At 36.2% G+C, this 15,087-nt stretch overlaps 2 protein-coding genes and 2 pseudogenes across 3 annotated transcripts; 1 reads left to right on the top strand and 3 right to left on the bottom strand.

Moving 5' to 3' along the window:
• The first annotated feature begins 2,280 nt into the window (after window positions 1–2,280).
• LOC110756464 (cullin-1-like) lies at window positions 2,281–5,351 on the top strand. 2 transcript variants are annotated; one of them, XM_021957904.2, is made up of 2 exons: window positions 2,281–2,635; window positions 2,997–5,351. In XM_021957904.2, exons 1-2 carry the CDS (start codon window positions 2,626–2,628, stop codon window positions 5,096–5,098), a joined length of 2,112 nt encoding a protein of 703 aa, XP_021813596.2. In that variant the 5' UTR covers window positions 2,281–2,625; the 3' UTR covers window positions 5,099–5,351. The 2 variants fall into 2 exon arrangements, with proteins under 2 accessions (XP_021813596.2, XP_088109758.1); XM_088253632.1 differs by having other exon boundaries at window positions 2,786–5,351.
• A 2,871-nt stretch (window positions 5,352–8,222) lies between these two features.
• LOC110756436 (cullin-1 pseudogene) lies at window positions 8,223–10,244 on the bottom strand (annotated as a pseudogene).
• A 138-nt stretch (window positions 10,245–10,382) lies between these two features.
• LOC110756396 (putative RING-H2 finger protein ATL21A) lies at window positions 10,383–12,026 on the bottom strand. Its single transcript, XM_021957825.2, has 2 exons — window positions 11,342–12,026; window positions 10,383–10,764 (listed from the first exon to the last, which is right to left on the bottom strand). The coding sequence occupies exons 1-2, from the start codon at window positions 11,958–11,960 to the stop codon at window positions 10,538–10,540; spliced, it is 846 nt and encodes a 281-aa protein (XP_021813517.1). The 5' UTR covers window positions 11,961–12,026; the 3' UTR covers window positions 10,383–10,537.
• Window positions 12,027–13,281: 1,255 nt separating this feature from the next.
• Window positions 13,282–15,064, bottom strand: LOC110756435 (cullin-1 pseudogene; annotated as a pseudogene).
• Between the last annotated feature and the right edge of the window lie 23 nt (window positions 15,065–15,087).

The following is a 15,087-nucleotide window of genomic DNA, read 5'->3' as shown; positions in this document are numbered from 1 at the left end:
CAATTTGAGTCGACGTCGTTTCTGGTTCAGTTTTGGATTTTTTTATGTCGTTTTGACAACTGTTATTTTTTGTATAAAACTAAATACTGAAATTTGAATATAATTGCATATGTTGTAATTTTTATGTTCTTTAATTTTATTTTAGTAAAAATAGGTGTTACTTTTTGGTATTTGGTCTTATATTAATTAGGTAAAATTGTATTCCTATCTTCCAAATTAGTAAACTATATAGTGTCTTAAAGTAAAAGCTCCCTAGTTCTTTTTTCTTTTGGTCATTGACTTAGGTTTTTTTTTTTCCTTTTAAATAATGGAAAATCTTATCTTATAAGTTAATAAAGAGCCCTTTTGTCCCCCACCTAATGAACAATTCTGCATTTTTTATTTCAAAAGGTAAAGATACTATTGTGATTATCCTATTGCGATTTTAGCTTGGTTTGGAATCCAGTTTTGATGCAGGTGATCTTGAGGAGTTGACACGGTGAAAGGATATAATAGTGGTGACAACAATGAAATCTATTTTGTTTTCTGTGAGACTCATAATTTGTTTTATGTACTCTGATTTTGTGACATTTGAATAATTATGCTTTTGTTTAAATTAATGAATTCTGTTTCAGCTTTTTGTCTTAAACAACTTGTTTTTTAAACCTAATACGCCTTACGTCCAAATGGGGGAATTTGATTTTTAGCTTAAATCGTATTTTGCACTAAAACTGAATTTTCATATTTTGATTTGGTGGGAATTTGATTTTCTAGTATTTTTATTTGAATCCAAATGGGGGATACTTCCTTATTTACATTGTAAACTTAAGTAAATGGAGTAATATAAAAATAAATAAAAGTAAAAGGACAAAGACATTTACTTAAATGTTGAAAATGGAAATAAGGTAATATGTGCACAATCACCAGCTGAGCAAATGGGCAATTTGAAGCACCCACAATGATTTTTCCGGCGAGAGAAGGTGCAGTTGCACCTCCTTGCGTCTTAATAGGTCCGCCACTGCTTACGTCTATTGAGAGCGCAACATGTTATTGTGTATGATCTCTCAAACATTGTAACCTTGTATTTTCAATGAGATGTGGTGTTGTGACGTACCCATTGGCGGAGCCAGCTAAGGCCTAGGAGGGCCAGCTGGCCCTTCTACCATTTTAAGTTTCTTCGTTGAAAGAACATTTTGACTCTTTTAGAGTGTTCTTGACCTGTCTATGGTTGACACTTTTCTACTTGTAGCATCTCTATATCATAAATGGTGTTTTCATCTTTTTTATTTCATATTATAAGTTCTATAGTTTAGATATCATGTATTTATGAGAACTCCTTCTCTTAAGTTATTAAAATAGATCTATGGATGATTCCATAATTTAGAAATATGATTTATTACCTTTACTTTTTGCTTTTAGGTAGCTTGCATGAGGGTTTGTTTTTTGGGCATTGGGGCTCTAATTTTCATCCAATGTTACAACGTGATTATCATAATTGTTTAAGGTTGACTCTCTTTAACAAAATTTCAAGCTACGTCACTGAACATACCCATATTGGAGCGTGATAATAAGTTGAATCCTCGCAAGATTTATTCATTTTTTTTTCTTTCCTCATAAGTTGAATCCTTCCATTTTAAATTAGATACCCTGCCTAATTAGTGTAAGGTTTATTCATCAGAGTTTTCTTTAGTGATAAGTAGAATGGTTTTCACTTTGCATTTTAGAACATATTTGACCATATTTTTCTAACAAGATAGTGAACATAACCTGGTGTAGAAAAATAAATGAGGATATTATATTTCTAAGACAGAATATTAATATGTAAATTGAATTATGCTCCATCGGAATAACGTAACTAAAATACGATAGTTATCATGTTATTAAAAAAATAAAATTGAATTCACATGAACAAACAATGCATTCGTGAGATGATATTCTAATGTGCATAATGCAAATTGTGTTACATTAGAAAAATATAAGGAAGATGATGATAAATTAGGGTGGTTGCCCTCCTTCTCTCTTTATTATTTTTTTCTTTATTTCCAAGTTTAAGAACCAAAATATGATTATTATTATTTTTCTTTCTAGTGTTACCTTTGGCATATCAGAAAATGAGATTGGGTGTCTAGAAAAATTATGGGAATTTTAAAATATAGCAAAAGGGGTATCCAAAGAAGCCCTTTGAAAGTCTTGTGTAACCAATTGCCTAACCCCGTAAGGAAGGTATAGGCCCAATCTTGTTAGTGCAGGTTGCTTTGCTTTGAAGCTTTGGACTCTGTTTATATCGTTGTTGACTTTGTCAGGTCAGGTTGGGGCAAATTCGTAGAAAATGGCCTGAGCAAACTTCAGTTTTGTGCAGAAGTATAACAGAAATTTCCATTTCTCAAGTCCTCGTTCTTGCTTTTTTGCTTTTGCTTTTGCTTTTGGGTTTTTATTTAGAGCACTTGTTCCAGCTGCGTAGATACAGAGAGAGAGAGAGAGAGAGAGAGAGAGAGAGAGAGAGAGAGCTGTTGGTGACAATTGGAGTGGCAGAGGAGAGCCCATTGAAGAAGAGGGTTCACGAAGCTTCTCGGCCTCTACACGAAGCCATTCGATTTTTCACTTCCTGGGTTTTCTTCCTAAGCCGTCAGCTCCTCCCTCATAGCAATGATCTCAGGTATACTTCTTTCCATGAATTTCCAATTGACTAATTTGTAATTATGATAGATTTCTCTTTCATTTTTGTTTGATCAAATTTATCCAGTTCAGAACAAGCATGCAAAATGTTGTACTAGGAAGAAATCTGATGCAAAATTTCAAGTTGCAGAACTTTTCATTTCTATTTCCTGTCAAACTATGAGTGTTTGGGGGAGGAGGAATTCTTATTTGGAACTTGTATCATGTCAAAATTTCAAGAGAGATACAAGATGGGGAGACATTAAAAAACATTTGGTCTTTTGATTTTCACTCACTTTGATATATTGTCAAGAAACCATAGCAGATTCCGTGACATGTTGTTGCATATCCTTTCATTATAGCTGGAATTTGTCGCCAACTTATCGAGTTTGATCAAGGATGGGACTATATCCAGAGTATGTTAACAAAAATAAAGAGGATTTTAGAAGGATTACCGGAGCCTCAGTTCAGCTCGGTAGAATATATGAACGTTTACACAACTATCTACAATATGTGTACCCAAAAGCCGCCTCATAATTATTCTCAACAGCTATATGATAAATATAAGGAGGCATTGGAGGAATATGTAACCACAACGGTGTTGCCCTCTGTAAGAGAGAAACACGACGAATTTATGCTGCGGGAGCTTGTGAGAAGATGGGCAAATTATAGAGTTATGATTAGGTGGTTGTCAAACTGTTTTAATTTTCTTGATCGCTTCTTCATTCCTAGGAGATCACTTCTTAGCCTAAATGATGTTGGACTTACATGCTTCCGAGATTTGGTTTATCGAGAGATAAATGTTAATGCCAGAGTTACCATAATTGGTCTTGTTGATAAAGAACGTGCTGGAGAGCAGATTGACAGGGCACTAGTGAAGAATGTGATAGATGTATTTGTTGGAATTGGAATGGGACAAATAAATACTTATCAGGAGGACTTTGAGGAACACATGCTGAGACATGCTGGTGAATACTATACTCGTAAAGCATCAAGTTGGCTTTTGGAGGATTTTTGTTTTGATCACTTGGTGAAGGCTGAGGAATGCTTGAGAAGGGAGAGGGCTAGAGTTTCTCATTACATGCATTCAAGCAGTGAGCAAAAGCTGGTGGAAAAAGTGCAACATGAGTTGTTTGAACCTCTTGCTAATGTATTTAAACAGAAAGTTAGCGCTGAAGTTAAAACCTTGGTCCAACAGGCTGAATATGCAGCAAACAACCAGGCTTCTGATAGAGCTTCTGGCATGCTGGAACAGGTCCTTGTCACAAAAATGATCGAGCTTCATGATAAGTACATGGCACATTTCGAAGATTTCTTAATAAAAAACCATATCTTTCACAAGGCTCTTAGGGAGGCGTTTGATGGATTTTGCAATAAATCTGTTTCCGGGAATTCAAGTGCTCAATTACTTGCTGCATTCTGTGATGATATCCTCAAAAAGAGTGGGAGCCAGAAGTTGAGCGATGAGGCCATAGAAGGAATGCTTGAAAAGGTTGTTAACTTGCTTGCTTATATCAGTGACAAAGACCTTTTTGCAGAATTCTACAGGAAAAAACTTTCTCGCCGGCTACTTTTTGATCAGAGTGCCAACAAGGAACATGAAAAAAGTATTCTAACAAAGATGAAACAGCAATTCGGTGGACAGTTCACCTCAAAAATGGAGGGAATGGTCACAGATTTGACATTGGCTCGGGATAATCAGACCAGCTTTGAGGAGTATCTTCACAGTAACCCAAATGTAAATCCTGGGATGGATTTGACCGTCACCGTTCTTACAACTGGTTTCTGGCCAAGTTATAAATCATCTGATCTTAGCCTTCCTGCAGAGATGGTGAAATGTGTTGAAGTCTTCAAGGGATTCTATGAAACAAAGACGAAATGCAGAAAAATTAAATGGATTTACTCATTGGGCACTTGCAACATTATTGGCAAGTTTGAGCCAAAAGAAATCGAATTGGTTGTGTCAACCTATCAGGCTGCTATCCTGCTACTTTTCAATAGCGCTGATAAATTGAGCTATTCAGAAATACTGGGTAAGTTAAACCTTACCCACGACGCAGCTGTTCGAATCCTTCATTCGCTTTCATGTGCCAAGTACAAGATCCTTATTAAAGAGCCTAATGCAAAGACTATCTCGCCAAATGACAACTTTGTGTTCAACTCCAAATTCACTGACAGAATGAGAAGAATTAAGATTCCTCTCCCACCAGTGGATGAAAGGAAGGAGGTGATCCAAGATGTTGACAGATTCAGGCGATATGCTATTGATGCTGCAATCGTGCGGATTATGAAGAGTCGGAAGGTTTTGGGTCATCAGCAATTAGTTGTGGAGTGTGTTGAGCAGTTAAGACATAAATTCAAGCCTGACATGAGAGCAATTAAGAAGCAGATTGAAGATCTCATCGTCCGTGACTACCTGGAGAGGGACAAGGAAAATCATAACATGTTCAAGTATCTTGCATGATTGAAGTGTTGGACTCTTCATATAACTTCTTGCTATGTGCTGGAACCAGTAGAAGTACATGAATTATAATTTGTTTTAGAGAGTGATGTTAAACTTGTCATCTATAGGCATCAAGATGTAGGCACAGCTTCTTGCTTCGTTTGCTATACTTCAAAGAATTTGTAATTTACAGAGAAATGGTCTCAAATAATACTTGTGGTTTTATGACACAAAAAGAAAAAAAAACCAAGAATATTCCCTAAACAAATGGTTGTTAAAGATCATGTCCTAAGTTTGCCAAAGCATCTGCCTGCGCCCAAAATTCAAAATTCTCCATTAGACCAATAAGATATCGTATATCTTCGACTTCAACGTGCAATAAGATACTTAGGTCATCTCCAGTCATAGGGCTAAATGTAGTCCATAGCTAAAAAATTAGTCCTCCAAAATATTAATTTTTTAAAGAATAGTGCATGGCTAAATTTTTCCATCTCCAACCATGCATGGCTATATTTTAGGGTCATTCATATTTTATTATTTTGAGAAAAACTATGGTACAACACTCGTATATTCCACAACTATGTATTGTTTAATTTAATTAAACTACGATTTAGAGACAATATTTTTTAATATATATATATATTTTAAAACAAAATAAATTTAAAACATTTTAAAAAGTTTTAAATAAAAAAATAAAAAATAACTTTTCAATTAATGGTTCTAACCTCCAACGATCAGAAACCAATTATATATATATAAACAAAATAAATTAAAAAACATTTAAAAAGGTTATTAAAAATAAAAATAAAAACCTAACGGCTAGCTGACGTCATCGATGATGTCAACGTGCCTTTAATATTGACAGTTTGATCTGCAGTTGCATGAGATGTTTCACGCTCTTGCCTACGCATGATACTTTCTCATCTTAAAAAGCACATGCGCTGAGCCCACAAAAAAATTTGGTATAGGCCAAAGCTGGGCTACATTTGGCCTAGTTGGAGGGTTAAAGGGCCAAATGTGGCCCTCCAAATTTGGCCAAAATTTTTTTAGCCCGTGGTTGGAGATGAGTTTTGCATTATTTTAGGGTTATATTGGGCATATGGCCCATGACTGAAGATGGCCTTAGTATTAGAATTCAAAATAGTGCCTTCCATAAATAAGCCCATTTTAACATGACATAATATACAAAAACCCTTATAGAGCCTATTTGAAGAGAAAAATCCAAAACTAGACACTTGTCACTTTCTAATTGGTTATTAGTGTGTGAAATTTTTTGAAGAACCAATGAAAAAATGACAAAGTGACTATGTTTTTGCTTTTTTCTCTTCAAATAGGCTCTATAAATTTTTTTGTATATTATGTCATGCTAAAGTGCTGCTAAACGAACCCTAAAATTAACTAAGTACACCCTATGATCTAAGTACACTATAATATTTTAATCAGAATGTAAAGTTAACTAAGTACACCCTATTTAGCTACCAAAAATACCCTTTGTACACCCTAATGCACTATCACATAACACCTAAACACTATTAGACCACCAAACCCACCTTGCTGCCGAAAACACTACTTTTCATCTTTTTCATCTTCATCTTTGTCATGAGTGAATATTGGGATAACATATTCCTTTCCCATTTTGTTGGTTTTGAGTATTTATAACCATATCCATGTGGATTCCTTTCACTTTAATTTTTCATCAAAGTTCTCCACAGCTCCAAGTTGCTTCAGAATCCATCAATTCCTATATATTACTTTTTTCAATATGAACAAGGATTGAACTGGGTTCTACACATTTGAAGCATCAAAAGTCTCATATTTGAATTCATGAAAAGAACTTTAAAAAGAACATAAGGTAAGGGGTATAGCGAGTCAAAGTTCAGAGGGTATGGTTAAGTTCACCCCCCTCCCTCCTCCCTCCCCCTCATCTTTAATTCAGAAAGAACCATTTTATTCGGTGATCTTGTTTATAACATGATTTGATGGGTGGTCTTCAAAAGATCTCTTGTACTGGGTTGGCTGGTTAAAACTTAAAACCAGATTTGCATAATATAGATTAGGATACCTTTCCCACTTTTTAAATGTTTTTGACAGATTCTTTATATGCTTTGCAGCCTCCTGTCGAATCACCTCTTTAACCCTTCGGTGGCTTCTCGCCGAACACCTCTTTAACTTTTGGTGGATTTCGCTTAGATTCAATTAGGGTTGGATATGGTAAGTAAGGTGCGCTTACTAAAATTACATTTGTTTGACAATTCAATATATCCTTTTTAGTCATTTTATATTAGAGTAAATTAGTAATTTAATAAATAGTTTGATAGTAGGTGTACTCAGTTAATTTTATGGTTTGTTTAGCAACACTATCACGGGGATGGGAATATATCTGGACCCTCCGCAGCCGTTGAGCTCACCTGGAGTCATGATGTTCAGGACGACCATGCCTTGACGTTTCACTTTCACGCCACAAGATATCGGATATGGAGAAATCTGTAACCCAACTGGTCGATTTGACGAAATCAATTAATGAAGGAGGACCATCGTCAAGATAAGCTCGAGGATATGGAGAAATCTCTAACCCAACTGGTCGAGGACCTTCGCTTACTACTCGCCAGTAGTGCCAACCCTAGTCAACCCGAAACGACGAAGATTCCAAATTCCACGGTGCATGAGGTCGTTAATCCTTACCTGAGGTCAGCGCATGCATGGCTTAGTGGATATCATCTTCGTAAATTTCTTTTTCTCTGTAAATAAAGTTATTGAAGTTGTAAATAAAGTTATTGAAGTTCTTGATTCGCATTGTTGTTTCTTTTCTTTTTTCCTTTAAAAATTTTCGATCAATTTTCTGTTTTATTTAGTTTCTCGGTGAATTTTGCTCAAGTTTTCTATCTGTCTCTCTTCTCTGTCCAGAATACCCATGGAGGGGGAGAATGCATCCAGACTGCAAGAATCTTCAGCCACTCCAACTTATTCATATTCCAACCGGAGAATCAGATTAAAGGTTTAGATGTTAAACAAACTTTGTGTCATCATGGAGTGTTTTTTCAATTTTAGGGAAATATTCAACTACAAGTAGGAATTGATTCATTTCCGATGGTTAATATTTGTACCCATTTACTGTCAAGATTTTTTTTATTTTTTAGTGAGGAAACCGAAAATGCGATCATGTACCTGTTTTTCAGTCAGATTTTACCTGGTTAGAGTATGTTATGTCTGGGTTAGTTTGGATTTTGCCTGCATGCTGTTCGACGGAATGCTTCAATGGGATATTTTTCAGAGTGGCCATATATACAAAGATCCTCCATCTTTTTTGGTATTGGGTATGGTGTTTTTTTGATGGGGTTTGTACCCAAAACGCAAGTTATTGTCACAAATTCACAATGGCAACAACTCTGATTAGCAATTCAAGGTACTTGTCAATTTGATCACATTGGCAGAGTTTTTCCAGGTAAGGATCGAATTAAAAACTTTTCAACAATGTGAAAGAAAATGGAAAAAAAATGTTTTTCAAGATTAATTAAATGATAAAAACCACACAAATTTACCATGTCTATTGTTTACAATTTGGTAGTAGTGTTTGCTTGATTTCATTCCTGCATTGCAGCATCTTCAGCCTGTTGGAACAAGGTTGAACACTGCGCAGGAACTTGCTGTTCCAATACTACAGCAGCAATAAACTTCTTAGAAAGCTCCTCGATATTATCAACTGTAAGGCAATCACCTCCACATCCAGATTCAGAACGCTTCTTTCCAATCAGTTGATTTGCATATACCACCAACAACCAATGTTTCACTGTCTCCACCAGCATCTTCTCACTGCTTGGATGCAGGTAATGAGAAACTATATCCCTCTCCCTTCTCAAGCATTCCTCTGCCTTCAACATGTAATTCGTATAATTGTCCTCCAAAATCCATCTCGATGCTTTACGAGAATAGTAATCGCGAGTATTGGTTAGCATGTATCCTTCGAAGTCCTTTTCGTAAGCATCCCTTCGTCCCGCTCCAATTTCAACAAATATATCTATCACATTCTTCAATAGTGCGCTGTCAATTTCTCCTCCTTCACGTTCTTTATCAATAAGACGAATTGCAGCTTCTCTCACGTTAGCATTTACCTCCCGGTAAACCAAATCACGGTAGTAATTAACTGCAGCTTCCTTTAGCCCCGGAAGTGATCGTCGATCGAGGAAGTAACGATCAAGATATGCAAAGGAGCGAGACATCCACCTAAGCATAACCTTATAATCTCCCCAGCTTTTGACAAACTCCTGCAACAGAAACTCGTCGTGCTTCGCTTTCAAAGAGGGCAGCACCGTTGAAGTAATGTGCTCCTCAAATGTCCTCTGATATCTGTCATAAAGGGGCGCAGTATATTCATAAGGAGGTTTTTGAGTGCACATGTTATAGACAGTGGTGTACATATCAACAATCTCTGTGGAACTGGCTTGATTCTCTGGTGAACCTTTTGCAATTCTCTTCTTTAGATTCATAATCCCCTCCTGGATAAAGTTCCATCCTTGATCCCACTCAATAATTCTGAATTGCATTGTTGCGAACCGAAATCTTCGATATCCTCCGGCTGTGATCGGAATTTTTTTCACTACCTTGCAGAACAAGTCTCGCGTGAACCGGCCTGTGAAAGATCTGAGAAGAATATCACTATATAGTAAACACTTAAGTTAATAGAATTTAGGGTTTATGAAGATCAGGGTTATTGATTTTCAAACAGATGGATTGCAGAACAATATGTGAGACAAATTCATAACCAGGGTGACCATGTATATTTATAGAGTTTGTGTAGGGTTTTGGGAACTCCCACTCCATATAGGATTTTACTTGGCTCACACTATAAAATATTTTTTTGTGGTCAAAGGATTAGGATTAGGATTAGGATTAGGATTAGGAAAGTATACACAGGTGTTCCTTTCCTAGAAAAATTAAGAAAGGGAAAAAGTACGTACCAAGCCCATAAACTAACGGGCTAAACTAATAAATTTTGTTTTCCCAATTCTAAATTCGAATTTAATAAACCAAAATTAGAAAGAAAAACCATGAAAAGCAGAAAACAGAACGTCCATCACTAATGTTGGGGGTTTTTTTTTTCAGTCAAAATTTATGTGTGCTATGTTATGCTGCCGTGTATAAAATAATTAAAATTAAATCCAACAGGGTCCAGCTGTTGATTTTTGGGTTTTTTTTATATAGAAATTAAATGGTGTAGTGTTTATATATAACACTAGTGCTAAGAATGTGTATATAACTAAGAGTTTTTCTATTTAAACCCCACACTTTTCTTTGTTCACCCCAATACTTAAATCATTAAGCTTTTAAGTTTTATTATTGTGTAAAAAGACAAAAAAGGTCATCCAACTTAGTATTTAACCCAGTACACAAGGTGGATGCTACATTTCTCTTGAATTCTTCGTCTGAATAAATCTAAAAATAAAATAAAATCATAATAATTTATTACATAGCTTGCATTTTGTGTTGCTTCATGATTTTAATGTCCAAAACTGTTTCACCCTGACTGCTTCCTTGCTTGAGATCGGAATTGCAGCATGTTTCAAGTTTAAGGGGTCTATAGTCTCCCGATAATTTCTCAACCTGAACTTGATCCTCCCCTTCAATAAAATGTTGTTGCCTTTTTAATTTTCTCAGTACCGCAGCCGTGAAAATCAAGATTATACATATCACTGCACACATCAAACCAGAAGTACGTATTAGAAATCATTTCTTTGTAAAATACAAGTTCATTAAACTAGTCACCTAAGCAGGGCTTTTTCTTACACCTTGATGGTTGATAATATACGACATTGATTTGGTCAAAAGTGACTAGAAGGGAAGCTTCCTTGTGTTCTTTGGTTGACTAGCACGTCCTAGGTCATCATATATTTAAAGTCCCAAGTAGTGTTTTTTTAATGAATCAAAGACAAAGTAAACACATAAAAGCCAAAGGAATACGTGACAAGTGGGAAATGGAGCATGTGTTTCTGTCAATTTAATAAAAGTTGTCCGGTTTGGAATCTTGTTTTAGATTAGATTATTCTCCCAAGTGCAAAACTTTTCTTTGTTTGTTATGACTTATGACTAGATCAAATTAATAGAATTTATATGGGTTGTTTCTGGTTTTACAAGATGAACAATAATATCCCTCTTGTTTCTACTTTAATTTCGTCCATTAATTAAATAAAGAATTATAAGGGAAGAAAATAATTGAAAAAAGTACAGGCAAAAGAAAAGAGAGGACAATAAAAGGGAAATGGAATTTACCTTTCACAGGTGCCATGGTGAAGGATTCTGTTTCTTCTTGTCCATCCCCAACTGAGCCCCAAGTTAATCCAAGACCAAAACTATTGTCAGATAGATAAGGACTATACCCGAAAGGAATAGGAACTGTTTTCACAACCTTGCAAGAATTTGGGACAGCCAAAGAAGGGGGTACAGTGTAAACATGATAGCCAGAGCCACTTAAGCAGGGGATTTCGGAGAAAAAAGAAGGCGGAAGCCTAACTGAACAGTTGAGATATGAGTGCTCCTTCACAACATAGTAATATTGAAATGGGGTGAGGGAGAGATTGAGGTTAAGAAAGACTTCATGGACACAACTCTTGGGGTCGAGAAGATCAAGCCTTTTCATGTCATACGAGATGGATTTGACGACCAAGTCACCATAAGACTGGAAGTGGATTGTGGTAGTTTTGGTGGTGTTGTTGCAGTCAAGCCCATAAATAGGGTCACCGCCATGGTCAGGCTGCTGCCCTCTTACATGGAAAGGAAACTGAATATGGGGAGTCCCATGAGTGCACATAGTTGCGCAGTTTTCATTGCTTGCTTGTGTTTCAAGAAAGATGGAAGTGAAGAAGAGGATGAAGAAGGTGAAGGCATGCATAGCTTGGCAATGAGAAAGACACTCTGAGGGGTTTCCTTAGCCTGTTACAAATACATATATAAAGACAGGTTATATAAAAATTTGGAAAAGCAAGTCTATGGGAAAAAGTCTTTGGACACCCTAGAAGATGACTCCAAGATGGAAAGACCCAAAAGAGATTGAAGCTTCTGCCGCCTAGACTAAAGTTGTTGGGATGCTTAATTGTACCTGTCTTTTTCAAGAGATGTAAAGACCAAGACTAGAGAGACTCAGTTTTGATATAAAGAAATGGGTGTCTTGTAAGTTTAACCAAACTTTGTGTCATCATGGAGTGTTTATTGGGGTTGATTTTTCAAGTTTAGGGACCCATAAACGAGAATAGCTTACTTGGGAATTGGGTAGTTTGGTTGGAAAAAATGAAAAAAACAGGGGTACTTTGATCTGAATTGCTGTCACCCTTCCCACCAAGTTTCTTTTAATTTTTCATAGTCTATTGGCGTTTTGCTTGCTCCTTACCTTCCAAATACGCACAAGTCATTTTCTTCTTCTTAGTCAAGTATTGTTGACTTGACTATGGCTTCCATTGCGCACAAAACATTACCAAAGTTGAACTTTCAGCAGCAACATATTTCCTAGAAATAAGACATCCTCCACCTTATCGTCTCGAAGAAAAGCATGACATTCAGAACCAGAATGTTTCTTTTCAGATAGTTGAGTTGCATAAACCACCAACATTCCACTTTCCTCACCCGCTTCTGCTCGCTACTTTGGTTTCATGTAGTAGTGAGAAACTCTATCCCTCTCCTTGCTCAAATATTCCTCTGCCTTCAACATGTAGTTCTTCAAATCCTCTTTATAAGCATCCATTCGTCCCGTTCCAATTTCAACAAATATATCCATCACATCCTTCAATAGTTCTCTGTCAATTTGCCGTCCCCACTTACAAGTAATGCAATTCTCACATTAGCATTTACTTCCTGCCGAACCAAATCATGGAAGCAGGTAATAGTCTCACTTCATTCGGCCCGGGTAGCGATTTCTAAGTAAGGATCGGATCATTGAAGAAGAGTGACGGCCACTTAATCATAATTTTATGTTTTTCCCATTTTTCGACAAGCTCTCCTGCACTACATAAACTCATCATGCTTCTCGTTAAGAAAGTTAATGAAGAGATCTTGAAAATACATTAAGCAATCCCGGTGTAAACAGAGAAGGCAGAGGAACTAAAAGTAAGAAATTTCATGCTCCATATATGGTTGCATACATTAAACTAAGCAAATTAAAACTGAATTAATCCACTTTGAATCCGTTACATGCAAACAAAAGGGTCAAACTGGAAAAAGCAAGAAATATTAACATGTCTATTGTTCATGATTGTTGATGCGATTCATTTAAGCCTGGCTCCTTGCAGCATCTTCTTCAGCAGAAACATTATGTTACAAAATTCCATTAGCTGCAAGCTTCCTAGAAAGATACTCCACATTATCATCTCCCGTGAAAGTACTAGATCCAGAATCAGAATGCTTCTTTTCAGTCAGTTGAGTTTTATAAAACACCAACAACTCATGTTCCACTATTGCCACCAGTTTCTGCTCACTTCTTGGATGCAGGTAATGAGAAACTATATCCTTCTCTCTTCTCAAGCATGCCTCTGCCTTCAACATGTAACTCGTGTAACTGTCCTCCAACATCCATCTTGATGCTCTACGAGAATAGTAATCACGAGTATCGTTTAGCATGTATCCTTCGAAGTCCTTTTCGTACGCATCCATTTGTCCCGCTCCAATTTCAACAAATATATCTATCACATTCTTCAAAAGTGCTCTGTCAATTTCTCCTCCCTCTCGTTCCTCATCAATAAGACGAATTGCAGCTTCTCTCACGTTAGCATTTACCTCCTGGTAAACCAAATTGCGGTAGTAGATAATTGCAGCTTCCTTTAGGCCAGGAAGCCTTCTCTGAGCGAGGAAGTAGCGATCAAGATATGAAAAGGCGCGGGACATCCACCGAAGCATAACCTTATGATCTGCCCAACTTTTAACAAACTCCTGCAACAGAAACTCGTCATGCTTCGCTTTCAAAGAGGGCAACACCGTTGAAGTAAGGTGTTCCTCAAATGTCTTCTGATATTTGTCATAAAACTGCTGAGCATAATCATGGGGAGGTTTTTGAATGCACATGTTATAGATAGTGGTGTAAATATCAACATATACTGGGGCATTGACTTGATTCTCTGGTAACCCTTCTGCAATTCTCCACTTTATATTCATAATCCCCTCCTGGATAGAGTTCCATCCTTGATCCCACTCAATAATTCTGCGTTCCATTGTTGCGAACAGAGATCTTCGATATCCTCCAACTCGGATCGGAATGGTTTTCACTACCTTGCAGAACAAGTCTCGGAAGTCCGGGTGTGAAAGATCTGTGAAGAATATCACTATATGGAAGAAAAAGATTAGCAGTTTTCACAATATAGTAAAGACTTAACTTGGTAGAATTTTGGGTTTATGAAGATCACGTTTATTGATATTCAGAACAATATATGAGACCATGTATATATAGAGTGGGTGTAGGGTTTTGGGAAACTCCATATAGGATTTTACTTGGCTCACAGTCAAAGTGTATAGGATTAGGGTTAGGATTTTTTTTTTTGGTTCGGAGGAATAGGATTTTTCTTTTAGCTAAACCAGTCATCTCTTCAAATAATATTTTTTCCCAATTCTAAATTCCAATTTTATCCGTAAAACAAAATTAGAAATAAAAACCTAAAAAGCAGAAAATAGAACGTCCCTCACTAATGTTGGGTTTTTTTCATTCAAAATTTCTGTGTGCTCTGTTTGGCTGCTGTGTAAACTCTAAGAAAACAAACATTTGTCTTTGATTTGCTGTTTTTTAAATGATGTAAAAAAAATGTGTTGTGACAGGTTTTGGATACTTGTATATAACATGATGTTGTACATTTTTAAATACTTGTATACGTATTTACTCTTCTTGTGATTTTTATACTCAAGAATTATACACAAAAGTAATAAAAAAACACAAATGAATTTATTCATGGTATCTGAATTAATTTTTATTATTAATTCTGTTAAAGAAGTTGAGAAATTAGCCATAAATGGGAAATGTGTGTGAAGGTCTACTGGCCACG

Source organism: Prunus avium, chromosome 5, assembly GCF_965620075.1.
Source record: "Prunus avium chromosome 5, drPruAviu1.hap1.1, whole genome shotgun sequence".
Lineage (NCBI taxonomy): Eukaryota > Viridiplantae > Streptophyta > Magnoliopsida > Rosales > Rosaceae > Prunus > Prunus avium.
This window is presented reverse-complemented; position numbering and strand designations above follow the sequence as displayed.

Bases quoted from the DNA above. Each gene is read 5' to 3' on its own strand.
- LOC110756396 (XM_021957825.2), bottom strand. From the start codon at position 11,960: ATGCATGCCTTCACCTTCTTCATCCTCTTCTTCACTTCCATCTTTCTT. The intron at 10,765-11,341 runs GTAAATTCCATT...TGATGTGTGCAG, and splicing joins CACCATGGCACCTGTGAAAG to TGATATGTATAATCTTGATT.